General features: G+C 39.5%; 1 protein-coding gene across 1 annotated transcript in view; it reads left to right on the plus strand.

Moving 5' to 3' along the window:
- Positions 1-17,860, plus strand: part of LOC308477643 (scavenger receptor cysteine-rich domain-containing protein DMBT1-like) — a gene marked incomplete at its 5' end in the record, with an annotated part of 64,819 nt that overhangs the window by 25,499 nt on the left and 21,460 nt on the right. The window contains 17 exons of the mRNA XM_081006373.1: positions 1,104-1,124; positions 2,262-2,576; positions 3,798-3,923; positions 5,231-5,572; positions 7,779-7,814; positions 7,920-7,955; positions 9,396-9,437; positions 9,540-9,881; positions 10,815-10,850; positions 11,829-11,870; positions 11,974-12,315; positions 13,923-13,958; positions 14,178-14,219; positions 14,336-14,677; positions 15,395-15,430; positions 16,701-17,042; positions 17,155-17,190. Coding sequence (XP_080862499.1) covers positions 1,104-1,124; positions 2,262-2,576; positions 3,798-3,923; positions 5,231-5,572; positions 7,779-7,814; positions 7,920-7,955; positions 9,396-9,437; positions 9,540-9,881; positions 10,815-10,850; positions 11,829-11,870; positions 11,974-12,315; positions 13,923-13,958; positions 14,178-14,219; positions 14,336-14,677; positions 15,395-15,430; positions 16,701-17,042; positions 17,155-17,190 — 2,514 coding nt within the window. The remainder of the gene's footprint in view (positions 1-1,103; positions 1,125-2,261; positions 2,577-3,797; positions 3,924-5,230; positions 5,573-7,778; positions 7,815-7,919; positions 7,956-9,395; positions 9,438-9,539; positions 9,882-10,814; positions 10,851-11,828; positions 11,871-11,973; positions 12,316-13,922; positions 13,959-14,177; positions 14,220-14,335; positions 14,678-15,394; positions 15,431-16,700; positions 17,043-17,154; positions 17,191-17,860) is intronic.

The following is a 17,860-nucleotide window of genomic DNA, read 5'->3' on the forward strand; positions in this document are numbered from 1 at the left end:
AATTCACATTTTCTGAAACAGTATGCAAACCAAAAAGCAGCTCTTTTATGAAACTTGTGCTTCTTCAACTTTGGAATACTGTTCTGTCACCAAGAAACATGTAAAAACAAAAATATACCGGGCAAAGTGTGCATAAAAATGCATATATTAGCTAAAATAACATCCAAACAACCATTATATTTTGAGAAAATGCCTTGAAAAATTGTGTATATCAAGTGAAACTGCATACGACAATGTATATATTAGGAGAAATTCACACTAATATGCCGGTGGATTTTCATGAGAATATATATGTGTGTGTGTGTGTGTGCTGATGTGGAAAAGTGAGAATTGAACTTATTATTCGAAAAATGAGGGACTGAAAAATGATGAATTTGCCCATCCCTGGTTGCAAGTTGAGTGCTTCAGACAAACCACCTACTATAGGCACAACACAATTTCCATTTATTAAGGTGGTTTGGGAGTAATACAATTTGAACAATCAGAGAGTTAAATAATTGGGAATGCAATTTGAATAGGGTTATGTTGCATACAGAACAAATGACTGTGGACAATTAGAATATTTGGATGACTGCCTGAGAATCAAAGAGCATAGCTTTCAATGCACAAGCAGATCAAGCATGACCAGTACTAAACTCTTTTACTGTTATGGAAGCTGAGATATCCCAAGGAAGCAGATATTTTGATGGAATAGGGCACAGAAAAACGAATTCATCTGGAACTGAGCTATGACAGACTTGTAATCTCTAATGACACTGACTATTCAATAAGGGTGGGGAGTTGCAAGCAAGAGACAGCAGAAAGGTTAATGATAGTTATATAATTCAGTTAACCTAAGTATCAATGACACATGTATTTATTTCACTTTTGTAATAAGAATGAATAAAAAATTCAACAATACAATACACAGCAATGCACAACTACATGACACTAATCACAACCCCATGGGATCATGTTCATCAATGCAACATGAGAGTACAAAAGGTATCAGGGCAGCATGCTTAACTAGAAGGATTTTCATTAAAATCACATATTAACAGCACTGTGATTTTTGCACAGATACAGTTCAGTAACCATAACAATTTCTGTTTCTTTATTTACAGATGCTGGAGATCAACCAACAGGTGAGTCTGTTTATTTGTGGCATAGGCAAAAGTATTCACCAGATTGTTGGATGTTCCTTTCTAGGTTGCAACCAGTGGGATTTCAATTATATCCTGGGAAGGGACAGTGGAATTTGTGACCTTCCATTAATTGTTGGATGACAGCTCGCATTATCGCTGGTCACTGGCTATGCTGGCTAGGGCTTATGTTAGTTGGATTCATCCTTGCTCTAGGGGGTGGTAGTGATAATATCATTCATGCCTGATATCATTCATGCCATACAGTTCTTTTTTTATTATTTTCTTCTTGCAAGTCTTCTTTTACTTGGAAGTGAAAGAAGAAAACATCCACTCCAACCACACTTCACTTTCCCATGATGAGCTCTTGTTATGCCTTGGCTGTGAAGAGTGAGAATATCCCTAAAGGAGTAGGGCTATTCTGCTCTCCATGGTAGTGGTAACAATCTGCTTTGTTTCTGCTTGTTGGCGTAAGCTGCATTCCCCCCTGTTACTTTGTCCTATCTTTTGTCATCCTGCCCACAATGCACAGTGCTAAATGACCTGCTCCCATCGTCAGAGTAATTCCTTTTCTTCCAGGCATTTCACAGTAACCTCTTTAGCAAAAGCATTTCCTGCTCCTTTTGCTTCTCTTTTTCAACTTCTCCATTTCTACATGACTTTTCTCTCCCCACTCTCTTTCTTTCTCTAACTTTTCTCCCTGCTTTTTTGTCTGATGCAGATTGTAAGCCCTCCAGAAACAGTGTCTCTTTTGTGTTCTGTACCTGAAGAGTATGCCAAACTGTATGGTATTTGTGAAGCTCCAATGGCTTTGGTCCAAGCGTGTCCTTCCTCATGCAAAGGGCACGTGATGATCACAGAAGGGCCATTTTACATCTTGTGCTAGAGTACCGTGGGAGGAAAGTGAAACAAAACCCTAAATTGCATAATCTCTTGGCTATAGAATCTCCCTATTATAACACTGTGCAAATCATACCCTTCTCCACCACACCTGGAGTGGCATCAGGTTTGAAACCGGCTACTATGGATTTCCCTGTTGGAAACTTGGGAATGCAAATAATCCTAGCAGGCTTCCTTTTCGTGCCAAATGCCTCCATCTGATTTACAGTTCAACATTCCTGCTGTTTGTGTCTTCAACAGGTTACTTGCCTGTCCAGTTGGCCAGCGGAAGCTCAAGCTGCGAAGGCCGCGTTGAAGTGCTTTCTGACGGCCAATGGGGAACAGTGTGTGATGACACCTGGAATCTAAGAGCTGCAACTGTTGTATGCCAGCAACTTGGTTGCGGTGAAGCCGTCTCGGCTCTGAGAGGTGCTCCTTTTGGCCAAGGCACAGGAGATATTGTTCTGGACAATGTGGATTGTGATGGAAATGAGACAAGTCTGGGAGAATGCTACCATCAAGGATTATATAATACTAACTGCAATCACAGTGAAGATGCAGGTGTTATTTGTTCAGGTAAATGTGGTCTGTGAGAGCCCAGATGATCACCACCATGGATCAGGTCTGGAACGTATAAAGTAAACACAGGGATGAAAATACCTCTGAGCATGCACAGTATGTTTTCCCATTACTACTAAATAACCAAAGAAAGATAGTTCTCAAACTTTGAGAACTAAAAAGTCATGCTTTTAGGTCCAAAGGACTGATCTAGGCAAGCTAGGGCTCCCAACACCTTTTCCCCTTACAATTTAAGCACTAAAGCCACAGCACTGAACTTCTTGGAACAGTCCATAGGGGGTTATTCATACAAGCTCTCTGCACATGACTGAGGGTTGGGGGTTGTCTTTCATTTTATTTTTGCACTGTTGATTGCACTACACACACGACATCTAAACAGTTCTTTAATGAAACGAACAATCGTTTTCCATACCACTATAACGCTTGGTGATGGGAGTTGAATAGTTGCATTTAACATGGTGATTTGCCATTCATCACATCAATGGTACACTCCATGCTAACAAAAGTGGCTCTCAACACAGGGTGCTTCTTTGAATTAGCATAACAGTAGTGAAAGTATGACAGCAGTACAATGGGGGGGGCTGTACAAAAAGGTCTGACATTTAAAAAAGAAATGTTACAAAAATAATTTGCAAGAGCCAACGAGCCTCATGGCAGCATGCAAGTCCTTCCATGCTTGCCCAAGGCTTCTTGAAGAATATTTATTTTCCTCCTATGGCTGTTTCAACTTCATAGATTGGCTTGTCAGGTAGTAGGAGATGCTGCTTTTCAGATGGAAAGAAGTCTTGAGAAGCTACATGAAGTGCTACATGTTCCAAGTTTCCAGGACTGCCCTTTGAGTCCTTGTTAAATGTCCAGTTAATTTAGTAAGTTATTCCATTTATATCCAATGTGTGCTCCAAAGAGCTTGAGATGACACACATTCTTCTCCACCCTCTTTTTCCACCATGTGAGGTAGGTTAGACTGAAAGACTGGTTCAAGATTACCCAATGAGCTCCATAACTTAGTGGGGATTTTATTGTGGGTCTCCCCAGTCCTAGTCTATCCACTCCACAAAGTTGACATCACTCAAGGACATGGAAACTGTGAGAAGAATCTGTTCTTTCCATCCTGGAGCTGCACCAAAAATGCTATCTTTGTGCATAGACACAATCCAAAAGTTATCACTTCTGGACTTTATCTTTATGAAACTCAAAATTATTTTCGTCTCTTGACAGCTCACACGTATGCAACAACACCAGAAGGAACCACTGCAACATTGCTGACAACAGAAGGAACCACCCAAGCAATAAGCACAACTGTGGAAACGGTTACTCCTGAGATGCCAACCACAATTCAAGGAGGTACACAACAGTCTGAGAAAATTAGTCTTACCTCTGTGCATGGTACTGTGTGGCTTAACTCAATTATTTAAATTTCATAGATAGACAAAATCAGAGAAAGACAAAAAGCACGATTAGGGCATATCCAATCAGGGTGGGTGTCTACTGTGCATTTGTAACTTACATAGGGACTGAATCGCTTTACTGACCTCTGCTAATCACAATGGAAGGTGAGAAGATTAATGAGTTCAAGTAACAAGCAAGTCACACATTACAGATCAGCACATCCCCCACATGTTAACCATGTGATTTTGCTGTGAACCCAGAAAGATATGAGGTAACTAATGCATTTATTTTTGCTCAGCATCATGCAGAGCCCTGCATCTGATGCATGGTGTGTTTGCCAGCTCTGCAACGTGTGATGCGATGCCAAGTTGTGCAACTAGTTTTGCTGGAAGCTGCTGTCTGCAAACAGTTAATATGTCTGCTACAAAACTGGTTTATGGTTTGGATTTACACATGTGCTGCCCAACAAAACAGACCCAGAGGTTTCCAGCTCCACTTGGGATATATGTGGTCAACCTTATATAGGTACATGTAGAAGTGACATGAAAATCATTGCATGCCATTAAATACATGCACAAAATTTCCTTACTACCATTGTTCTGTATACTGCTCTGCTTCTTGACACAATCTACATTTGATTAGGAAAGGGGGGAGGATTTTCTAGAAGTTGCAAATTTTATTTTTGGTATCAGAATGGTGACCACAGAACAACCCCATACATACATTGTGCCACAAGAGTGAAAATTTCAAAATTCTTCTGGAACCTTGAATTCAGGTAAACAGATGTACAATCTGATGAAAGGAGAACATGTTGTATCCTGAGCTCATGCATTAAGAAGGGGTATAAACGCCCAATAAATAAATTACCACAATACAGCTTCAAGTATATTGGAATCAGCCACAGAAATGTCTGCTTTTCAACTCTGTTTAATGGTTACTCTTTTATTTTGCTGCAATAGCTCCCTCTGTTGTCACTGAAGTTCCTAGCATCTATCCTTGTTCTTTCCCCCCTTTTGAATCTATTAAATGAGCCTAGATTAGTAAAGACTCCCATCACAAGGTAAAGTGTCTACAAAAGGGTTTGGCAACCTCAGAGTAGGCTGAAAATTACTGAGCCCCATCAGTCACAAAAAGGTGGTGGTGGTGGTGTTAAGGATTGATTGTTTATCTCTCTCTTTTTTTTTACATTGGTATACAATAGTCAAGATTACATATTATTAAATGAGAAACAGTCTTGTCACATTCTTCATCACCTTTTGCAGAGACTTCGCCATCAGGAACATCAGCAAATCCTTTCTTCCTAAGACTGGTGAATGGAGAGAACAGCTGCCAGGGTCGTGTTGAAGTCTATCATAATGGGGAGTGGGGGACCGTCTGTGATGATGAATGGGACATTAATGATGCTCGCATTGTCTGCAAAGAAGTTGGTTGTGGAGAAGTCATTTCAGCTCCAACAAGTGCCCGCTTTGGTCAAGGCTCCGGCAGCATCCTTCTGGATGCTGTACAGTGCAGTGGGAATGAATCTTCTCTTAAGGACTGCTCCCATAAGGGATGGGGGGTCCATGACTGCAAACATAAGGAAGATGCCAGCGTCATCTGCTCAGGTACCTCAAACTATTTTCCAAATGTGCTAACTTCTAGATCTGCATTTGCAAATCTTTTGTGCCTATTGCAAATCCATGAATCAACTTCCTCTTTTCTCTCCTTTTAATTAGAATTTCTTACATCCAGTGCAGGGAATCATTTTTTCATATGATAAGTCGCACTGGAATTCTTCCTGTGCATTTGTTTGTTTGTTTTTGCATCTGCTTATGCTTTTGTACACTGCACATCAATTGAACTAATTTCAATAATAAATATATAGTTTAAAAGCTAAAGGGGCATGCAGAAATGCTTAAATGCATGAGGTCAGAGGACTTCAAGGACTTGAAGTACCTGCAAGTGGCCAGAAACTCAAACCCTTTGGATCCTATCAACTTTTAATGAATAGTATTGAGAAACATAATGGATTTGATGATAGCTAATATACATGAACAAACCAATTCACTTGGAATTCATTTAATTTAGATTTCTCCATTAGAGATATAGTCAATAGCTGTCAGCAGCAGTGCACATCCCATGACAGAAGAACTTCTAATTTCATCCCAGGTGGTGAGGAGAATATTTGCTTTGGCTCTATTATAAGTCTATTTTTCACTTTCCTTACATGGTCTGGTATTCCAGAATAGTGAGGAATAGGTGTGGAGCCATAGTACTGAGTGAAGTGGGCTTAATTCTTGCCATTTTCCCAGTATACAGTAAAGCACAAAGCAAGGATTTGTCATGTAATGAAAATGGACACATACCCGTACATTTTGGTGAAGGTTCCACAACAGGAAATAAGAAAATTAGAAACTAAATTGGCAAGTTAAAATGCAGGCTCCCTCGCTCAATCAAGTTTAGCACTTATAGTAGAGTGAACAATGCAGATAAACTATTTTCCATATGTGTTAATTTTTGCAGCATAGCTTCTCGATCTGCATTGGCAAATACAGTGATACCTCAGTTTTCGAACGCAATCCGTTCTGGAAGACCATTCGAGTTCCTAAACATTTGAAAACCAAAGCATTTACTTCCAGAAAACTCAGTACGGAAGCCACATGGCACGTTCAGCTTCCGAAAAGTGTTCGAAAACCGAAGCCTTTACTTCTGGGTTTACAGCGTTCAAAAACCGAGACGTTCATCAATGGAGAAATTAAAAAACCGTGGTACCACTGTATAGTAGTGATTCAATATTTTCTATCTATTTGGTAACCTCATTGTATACTGAGGTATATAAATTGTTGATGTAAATACAATGGCTTGTATTGTAAGAACATGATTAGGCTCTTTTTACATTGGAAACTCCTCCATCCACTGCAGAGAATCTTATTTCATCTGGGAAACAGTGCTGAAGCTTTCCATGCTTCCCCTTCATCCAGTATTATCCCTTTATTTGAAGACTGCACACCCTTTGAACTAATTTTAATAATAAACCCAGAGGACAGAATCCAAAGGCCAATGTGTGGGTGCCTAAGTGCAGTCTTGGAGTGCCTTTAGAAGGTTTTGTGAGAGGACAGAAGCTCCACCTTTGGCTCTTTGGGTTGCACACACTGCTAGCACCAGAACAGCCTGAAGAATAGCCCTGGCTTCCGGACTTTAAACCATTATGTTACTTGTGATACCATTTGATTGGCAGGTGGCCAGCCCCTCTCAGCTGTCAGATTTGTCCTTGCAAAATGGTTCCCCATCCCTGGTGTTGCCATGGGGTTGGAAAAGGAGAGTGGGAATAGCAGCAGGGAGCTGGAGAGCAGAGAAGAGCAGGTCGGGGTGCAGCTCCAAGTAAATAAATGGCAAATAGGAGGTATTCAGAGGTATTCTACATCTGAAAATATAGGCTGTAGCAGGTTAAGATGGGTAGCAGGCACTGATAGTAGACTGATTCAGTTGGAGTTTTACTGAATACTGCCGTATGTGTGTGTGTTTTGGAATGAGTTTGTGGTTTAGAAATACTGTTATAATTACAAATAATAAATATTTTCTTTATTACTGCCTTTAAACCCATAATTAACAGCTATCACTACTGCTTATTTCAGCAACTCATATGATTTCAAAATGGGTCATACAAAGTAGTACCTTCCTTGGCATGACCATTAAATGAACAGAGATTCCACTGTTGTGAGGAATCATGGGGTTATTTATGGCTACTAATCCTGATAGCTTTATTCTACCTCCACTGCTTTCCTCCTTTTTAATTTTTAGAGCATCTAACCTGTTCTTTCTAATTTTTAGAACCTCTAACCACCGCAGAAGTACCCACCACACCTGGTAACTATGGGTTTCTCGATTCTAGTGTTTAAATGGAATTTCTTTTATGCTGTGCTTTCTCCTTTCTAATTTTTGGAGCTTCTAACACATTCTTTCCAATTTTAGAACCTATAACCACTACAGTAGAACCCATCACATCTGGTATGTATTTACTTTATCTTGCTTTTAAAAATATAAATAAAGCTGCCTGGTAACCCAGTTACTCTCAGCATCCAAAAGCATCATAGCCAGACACTGGAGAGACTTGTCAGGAGTAAGCATGGACCAATGATACCAAATAGTATGGGAAACAGCCTTACTAGAAAAATTAACCAATAAACTAAAACTGACACGGGGACAAATAGAAGAAGACACCTTTACCCTGGTATGGCTCCCCTTCATCACATACACAGCCCAACAAGACAGTGACAAAAATCCAACAACAGCATACAAATCAATATGGCTAACCTGACCCCTAACACACACACACCCCACTCACACATGAAAACAAAGATCACCACAGCCAATCACAAATGAACAACCATACCCTAGGCCAACCAACCCCAACCTCTCTCACCATCCAAGGAACACAAGTGAATAGCAAAGAACCTGTACAAGCGGCGCTGACAAAAAAACACACATATACTAAGTAAAATAGAAACATCGCCACCCGACCCACTCACCTCTCCCCTCTCCACCTCTCTCCCCCTTTTCTTCCTAATGTCTCAGCAAACAAAACTGATCTGTGAAAAATGTTACTTGAAAAGAGAGAGAGAGAGAGAGAGAGAGAGAGAGAGAGAGAGAGAGAGAGAGAGACATTGCACATACTTTTGTAAACCAAAAAAATATTTAACAAAAATACATTTTTTAAAAAAGCTGCCTGGTCATGAGCCTTGACCTTTTGTATTCTTCCTTCCACTATATAGGCAAATTCTGAATTTGCAGCAAACCATGGTTTTCCATTATGTTCAAATCCAGCAAACTGTGGCTGGGGTAAAACATAGGCTGCATTCACAAGACAGTGCGTTCCATTTCCTTATCTGTTGATTTTCAAATTATAGTTGAGTTTTTGCAGAATATATATTAAAAAATACTTCCAGAAATCTAGTAGAATATATCAAGTGTTTAGTGCTCATTTCCATGTTAATTGCTTCCGGGGGGGGGGGGACATTTTCCCAGAAAAATGCAAAAGTAAAGTAACCAAATTTGAGGCAGTACATCAGCATATAGTTCTTTCCTGCCATTTTCATGGGTAAATCATGGAGGAATTAAAGTAGGAATGTACAGAAATGACACAATTTTTCATACATCTGAATGCACCCATGATATGCAATCAAATAAGGTTTGCAAACCAAGAACATATTGGATTTTCTGAGTTCTGATGAAACTACAGAAACATGACTTCATTTGATCTATGACAGGCAGCAAGATATATCATATTCATGTTATATCTGGAGACAACACAGTGATCTATTTATAAAACAAAGGTTGAATGTGTATAGGCCAGTTTGCAGTTACAAGCAGCCCTAATATTTAAAGGTGATACAATATGAAGACAAGGTGTATAATATTGGGTATTAGATATGTTTCTTTTTTAATCAGGAACTTCACCACCTCAATCTACTATACAGAGTATCACAACAGGTAAGGACTGATACTGGGTTTTAGTTTTTTTAATGCAATTGTCAGTATTATTTATAACTGAAGAAAGAATAGTGTTGTTACGTTCTTCATCATCTTCTGCAGCAAATTCTCCCTTGGAAACATCAGCAAGTCCTTTCTCCCTAAGACTGGTGAATGGAGAGAACAGCTGCCAGGGTCGCCTTGAAGTCCACCATGATGGGACCTGGGGAACTGTCTGTGATGACGATTGGGACTTGAAGGATGCTCAGGTTGTGTGCCAACAACTTGGTTGTGGAGAAGCCACTTCAGCCCCGCTAAGTGCCCACTTTGGCCAAGGCTCTGGCAGTATTCTCCTGAATGCTGTACAATGCAAAGGAAATGAATCTTCTTTTGAGGACTGTTCTCATAATGGATGGGGAGTCCATGACTGCAAACATAAGGAAGATGCCAGTGTTATCTGCTCAGGTATATCCAGTTATTTTGTGTGTGTTTTTTGCTATACTGTAAGGACACTATTTCTTTCCTCTCGCTTCCATTCACTTCTGGGAATCTTCTTTCATCTGATAAATGATGGTGGAGTGCAGGTTTTTTTTTTTGTTTTTTCATCATATTGTGCATTTATGTGCGGACTGCACACCCACGGAACTGAATTCAGTAATAAATGTGTAGGCTAGAGTCTAAAGACAAATGTGAGCATGTTTAAGCACATAAAGTCAATTCTTGGAATGCCATTAGAATATCCTGTGAAGTGTCAAAAAGTCTATAGCTTTGTCTCCACATACTTCTTGTAACTCAGTAACTCTAGTAACTTCTGTAGTACACTGAATCTGATGGTGTAACTCCATTAAGGTAATAAGGCTAATAGTCATTGATAGATCAATTCACATGAAATTTGTTGTATACACTCTCCTGATCAATACCTGTCTGCAGCAGTGCACATCCTGCAGCAGAATGTATTCTGAGTCTATTCTAGGTGGTGGCGAAAGAATTCATCTGGTCTATCCTGAATCTACTGCTTATCTCTTTCATCACATACACTGATGTTCTCGAGTAGTGAGGATTTAGATGGGATCATAGTGTGGAGTGAAAGGGGCTCGCCATGATTTGCTTGTGGAGGGGAAGGAGATTCGTAGGACATAGGTTTAAGGGCAGGTTCCATGTTTTAAAAGACACAACCTGAAATATTAGGAAGCTGAATTTGCAAGTCAAGATGGTGGTTCCTTTGCTCAATACGTAACATAAGGTAGGACTTAGACGAATCAGGTTCTAAACATTAAATCTCTCTGACATCTACCTCATGGGGTGCCATCACTAAGAAGCATACAGCTATGAGTTTCCTTTTTCTAATGTTTACATGTACTTTATTTTTATGCTGCGCTTTCTTATTTCCATTTATAGGCCCCATAACCACCACAGAAATACCCGTTACATCAGGTATGTATTAACCTGGCTCTGTGTGTGTGTGTGTGGGTGTGGGTGGGTGTGGGTGTGGGTGTGGGTGTGTGTATGAGAGAAAGAGAGAGAGACAGAGAGAGACAGAGACAGAGAGAGATTTAACCCATGCTACCATTCTTGGTATAATGCTGCTCCTATTATACTCAGTGTTGGGCAGAAAGGCGAGTCCAATTGGGTTTCCTAACAGCAGCATATATTGCAATTTCCCTTCTTCCACCCATTCATTCTTTCATTGGTCTGGCTACCCTATATCTATACCATCCTTTAACTCTCCGACTATTTATTTGTATACCTGTGGATATAGGACAATATACAAATTTAATTCATTCAGTCATTAATAATACTATTAGCATATTATTTTAAAGAGAAAGAGATTTACAGTACATCCCTCTTCTCTGGGGAAAATAGCATGTTTTAACTCCTGCCCTTGGTTTTCATATTTATGGAGCAGCAGTAGGAAGAGTTCGCGCTTCCATAGAATGAATTAATTTGAAAACAAAGCTGTTGGGAAGTTCAAACACACTTTTATCAGGCCTCTTTATTTTTATTTAAAATCAACAGTAAACTGAAAACAGATTAAAATGCTCATCAATACTAAATAGCTCAGTTGGGTGGTCTAAAGAAAAATCTTTTTAGCTGACGCCAAAAATAAGAGCCAGTAATTTACATTCAAACCAGGTTTGCAAAACAATAACAAATTGTATTTTCTGAGTTGTATTGAAACAAAAATCTGAGACATGACTTTTTTTGTTCATTCTTTGTGAGGCGACATGATAAAATTTGAACATCTTATATCTGAAGGCAAAACACTTGAAGTTAAAGGTTTATAGGCCAATTTGCAGTTACAAGAAACCCTGAAAAGTCAGATTTGAAAAACTTAATTAGATATTTAAAAGTGATATGATATAATACAAGGTTTAAAATATTTGGCTTTGTATCTGTTTCTTTTTAAATTAGAAACTCCACCACCTCCATCTACTGAACAGAGTGTTACAACAGGTAAGTAGCGATGCTGGGTTTTAGTGGAAATAAATGCAGTTGTCAGTATTATGTGTAACTGGAGAAAGAATAGTGTTATTACATTCTTCATCAACATTTGCAGCAAATTCTCCTTTGGAAACATCGGCAAGTCCTTTCTCCCTAAGGCTGGTGAATGGAGAGAACAGCTGCCAGGGTCGCCTTGAAGTCTACCATGATGGGACCTGGGGAACTGTCTGTGATGACGATTGGGACTTGAAGGATGCTCAGGTTGTGTGCCAACAACTTGGTTGCGGAGAAGCCACTGCAGCCCCACTAAGTGCCCACTTTGACCAAGGCTCTGGCAGTATTCTCCTGAATGCTGTACAATGCAAAGGAAATGAATCTTCTTTTGAGGACTGTTCTCATAATGGATGGGGAGTCCATGACTGCAAACATAAGGAAGATGCCAGTGTTATCTGCTCAGGTATATCCAGTTATACTCTTTATATGCTTATTTCTAAAGCATCTCTTCTACATCTGCATTAAACACATTGAAGTTATTGTGTCTACACTGTAATAGCATGGTTTACTTTTTATGCTCTCTTCAGTGCACTTCTGGGAATCTTCTTTCATGTTTACAAAAGGTTGCTGTAGTTTTTCTGTGCAAGTTTCCTTTTTTGCAATGCATTATGAATCTATATGAGGTCTGCACACCCATTGAACTAATGTCAATAATAAACGTATAGGCTAGAATCGAAAGAGATATGGGCATACTCAAGCACATGAGATCACAAGTCTTTGAGCACTTATTAGAATATTCTGCAAGGGGTTAGAAATTCTTATTTGGCATCATAAAATGCTGGTAACTAGTATTCAGTGACACACTGGATTTTATAGGGTTGCCATACGTCCGGGAATTCCCAGACATGTCCTCTTTTGGGTGTCCCACATGCTCATCTGTGGGGAATGTTACATTTTAAAGCAAATGTCCTGGATTTGGGTTTGGCTTGTTGTTGTTTTTGGTGCACAGGCAGCCCTGGTTCAGGCTCAGGCTCTTGCCTGGGTGGCCCAGGTTCTGGCTAGGGCTCAGGCATGGGCAGCTTGGGCTTAGGGGTGGCAGAGCGATGCAGGGACTATCAGGCAATTGCCCTGAAAAAACCCTCACCAACTTTTTGTATCTGGATTTTTACCTCTTGAAATATGGCAACCCTACAATATGATGGTGTAGGCTCCATTCAGGTAATATGCCTAATAGCCACCGATAGACTGATTCACTTGGATTCACCCTTATGCCCTAGAACCATAATCAAGAACTGTCAGCAGCAGTGCACATCCTGTGGCAGAAAGTCACCTGAGCTCATTTCAGATGGTGGGGATAAGTAATGTATCTGGTCTTTCCTGAATGTACTGCTTATCACATTCACTAAATGATCTGATGTCCCAGTATAATGAGGAATTATACTGGGACCATAATGTGTGAAAGGGGTTCACGTTCTGTCATTTCTTCAGTATGGTAATATGGCACATATATGGCACAAAGCAAAGGTTTACGTTATGGGTGATGAAAGGAACATAAACATACACATAGGTTAAGTGCAGGGTCCATCTTTTTTATAACAACAACAACAGGAAGTATAAAATTTGGAAGCTAAATCTGCAAGTGAAAATGGTTCCTTAGCTCAGTCTGGGATTCAGTCTAGGACCCGAGCAATGTGAGTTCTAAACATCAACTTACTCTGATCGCTTCCTCCAGAGGTGCCATCATTTACCGCAAATGTAGTCTGTCTCATACCCAAACCTTCTCTTGGTGGTTGGAGAAACCCCCCTAACAGATTTAGGGGGTGGACAGTGGGAGGGGGAGAAGAAAGTTCCATTGCACAAGCAGAAGTTGTTCCACTTGTGGTAGGAGTTACCGTATGTAGTGCTTCATTGAGTACAACCCCAAATACAAATGAAGTTCTAAACATTAAATTTATCTGATAGCTGCTGGCTTAGGTGCCATAATTAAGAACCATAGAATTATGCATTTCTCTCTTCTGGTGTTCAAACAGTCTTTCTTTTTATATTGTTCTTCCTTCTTTCATTTTTTAGGACCTCTAACTACCACAGAAACACCCATTACATCTGGTATGTATTTACTTGAATTTATCTTGCTTTTTAAGCAACAAATTTGCACTCTCTGCTGCCATTCCTTTGTATAATTCTGCTGGACTGACCCTCAGCATGGGGCAGAAAGGAGAGAATACTTGGGTGTCATTAAAACATTAATTAGATTATTTAAAAGTGATATGATATGAAGACGAGGTTTATAATATTTGGTATTGTATCTGTTTCTTTTTAAATTAGGAACTCCACCACCACAATCTACAGAACAGAGTGTTACAACTGGTAAGTATGGATATGAGCTTTTAATTTTGGGTATTGCTGGTTTTTTTTACAATTGTCAATATTATATATAACTGAACTAAGAATAGTCTTGTAACATTCTTCATCACCTTTTGCAGAGATTTCACCATCAGAAACATCAGCAAGCCCTTTCTCCCTAAGACTGGTGAATGGAGAGAACAGCTGCCAGGGTCGTGTTGAAGTCCACCATGATGGGACCTGGGGAACAGTCTGTGATGACGATTGGGACTTGAAGGATGCTCAGGTTGTGTGCCAACAACTTGGTTGCGGAGAAGCCACTGCAGCTCTCACAAATGCCTACTTTGGCCAAGGCTCTGGCAGCATCCTCCTGAATGAAGTACATTGCGAAGGGAATGAATCTTCTTTTGAGGACTGTTCTCATAATGGATGGGGAGTCCATGACTGCAAACATAAGGAAGATGCCAGCGTTATCTGCTCAGGTACCTCAATCTATTTCCTGTATACACATACACTTCTTGTCTAGATCTGTATTTGCAAACATAATAGTTACTCTGTCTATATATAAAGGACATGATTTGACTTCCCCACCACCACCCACCCTGAAGTATCATCTATTGACTTCAGTGAATCTTATTTCATCTAATAAGTGATGCTGAAGTTTTTCTGACAATTCTTTGCATCTGGTTAAGCATTTATTTGAAGACTGCACACACATCATACTACAACTACAACTACAACTACAACTACAACTACAACTACTACTACTAATAATAATAATAATATATGTATAGGCTGCAATCTAAAGAGATATATGGGCATGCTCAAGCTGGGATCATAGTGCTATATGAAAGGGCCTGCCATCTCTGTAATAAAAATCATGGCACAAAGCAAAATTTTCCTGGGGGAGGGGAAGGAACATGCACATAGGTTTGCAGGCCAATGCGCAGTGTAGCTGCAGATAGTATAATGACAGAGTTGGAAGTGATCCCAAAAGTCATCTAGTCCAAGCCCCAACCCCACACACTGTGGTGCTGTACTGGGCCGCAACCATCGCACACCCCAAAAGGTGGGTTACATCTCTCTGGTAGCTGCTCACTGAGGTGCCATAACTAAAAACCAAAGAACTATGAGATTCTGTCTTCTGGTATTTAAATAAGCTTTCTCTTTATGCTATTCTTTCTTCTTTCTATTTTTAGGACCCCTCACCACCACAGAAATACCCATTACATCAGGTATGTATGTACTAGATTTAGCTTTCCTTTAAAAAGAAAACGGATTTCCACTCCCTGCTGCCATTTTTTGCCATAATTCTGCTGGAATAGCCCTCAGTGTACTGCAGAAGTGATGGACCAATCAGATGTCATAACTTTCCTTTGGCTCTTTCCACCGGCAATTCTCTCTCTCTCTGTGTGTAGAAAGATTCAATGTATCTCCCTTATTGTCAGTTAAAATAATAAGCGGAATCTGCACTGCCTTAGGATAAATTAATTTCATGTAAAATTCAAAGAAACTGGAAGGTCTGCCATATATGGTTTGTAAAGATTTATGAAATTTGAGTTGCTCTTCAAATACACACAGACTGCGCTGAGATACAGACTGAGATATAAGGGGGTAAATATAAACCATATATTTAAAGATCATTTTGCCTGAAAGAATCCTGGGAGCTGTAATATACTGCTCACAGAGCTACAATTCCCAGCACCCTTAACAAACAATACTTCCAAGGATACTTGTGGTGTGTGTGTTCTTTAAATGTATGTTCTGTACACTGCCAAAATTATAAACTATGACACGGAATTATGGGCATAATAGGCATGAGCATTAAGTTTCTGCATTCTCTTCTCTGTGCTATATGTAGCTTCTGAATTTGCAGCAAAGCAGTTTTCTCTTATTTGCAAATCCAGCAAACTATGCAGGAGACAAAAGGTAATTTGCTCTTAAATTGCATCTACAAGCCAGGAACCAAGCAGGGCATTTGAGTTTTTATAAAACCAGAAATTGAGAAATGACATTTATGTTTGTTCTGCGTGAGGTGACTAGATTAAATGTAAGCATGCTATACCTGAGGACAACTCTGTGATCTGTTGGATGAGAATATGGAATAATAAGTTTAATGATAATGTTCAGTCGTACACTGTTTTCTACTTGTAATACTATCAGTACTTGTATATAGATGTTTTATTTTCTTTATTGAGCATTTAAAAAAAAAAATAACATAAGAGTAAGGTTAAATGTGTATAGGGTAGTTTGTCATCACAAACAACCCTGAAGGGTAGATATTTATAATTAGATATTTAAAAGTGATATGATATGGAGACAAGGTTTGAAATATTTGGCAATGTATCTGGTTTGTTTCTTTTTAAATTAGGAAGTCCACCACCACAGTCTACTGAAAAAAGCGTTACAACTGGCAAGTATTAATGTGGCATTTTAACTTTTTTATGATTGTCAATGTTACCTATAAACAATAAATAATCTTACATTCCTCATCAACCTCTGCAGAGAATGCTCCATTGGGAACATCAGCAAGTCCTTTCGCCCTAAGACTGGTGAACGGAGAGAACAGCTGTCAGGGTCGCCTTGAAGTCCACCATGATGGGACCTGGGGAACTGTCTGTGATGACGATTGGGACTTGAAGGATGCTCAGGTTGTGTGCCAACAACTTGGTTGCGGAGAAGCCACTGCAGCCCCACTAGGTGCCCACTTTGGCCAAGGCTCTGGCAGTATCCTCCTGAATGCAGTACAATGCAAAGGGAATGAATCTTCTTTTGAGGACTGTTCTCATACTGGATGGGGAGTTCATGACTGCAAACATAAGGAAGATGCCAGTGTTATCTGCTCAGGTACATCCAGTTTTCCTCTGTATATTCTTATTTCTAAAGCATCTCTTCCACATCTGCATTGAACACATTGAAGTTATATTGTCTATTCTGTGCTTTCTTCTTTTCATTTTAGGACCCATCACCACCACTGAAACATCCATTACATCTGGTATGTATTCACTTGACTTACACTTGACTTTAAAAACAAAACAAAACATACTGGCACTCCTTGCTGCCATTGCTTGCATAATTCCGCTGGAATGGTCCTCATTGTGCAGCAGAAATGAGGAACCAATCAAATGGCAATACAGTACCACTAATTTCAGATTCTCTGCTTGCACACAATTCACCTTTTCATTGGTCAATTAATCTGGCCACCCAATATCTAAACCTCCTTTAGCTCTCTTTTCAAGCTATGTTGTATACAGTGGTACCTTGGTTCTCAAATTTAATCTGTTCCAGAAGTCTTTTCCAAAACCAAAGCATTCCAAAACCAAGGCACGCTTACCCATAGAAAGTAATGCAAAATGAATTAATCCGTTCCAGACTTTTAAAAACAACCCCTAAAACAGCAATTTAACATGAATTTTATCATCTAATGAGACCATTGGTTCATAAAATGAAAGCAATAATCAATGTACTGTACTATAAAATAAATCAGACAGTTCTGTAGATGATAAAAAAAATTCTAAAAAATTTCTTACCTGCACTGATGATAGTTATTGTTTGGATGGGGGGCTTTTATCCATTTCTGCAGTCACACAATCAATCAATCAAATCATAATACGAAGAACAAGCCACAGTCACAAAAACAAAAAAGCCACACAAACAAAAAACAA

The sequence above is a fragment of the Podarcis pityusensis genome, assembly GCF_964106645.2.
Source record: "Podarcis pityusensis genome assembly, chromosome: 5".
Classification (NCBI taxonomy): domain Eukaryota; kingdom Metazoa; phylum Chordata; class Lepidosauria; order Squamata; family Lacertidae; genus Podarcis; species Podarcis pityusensis.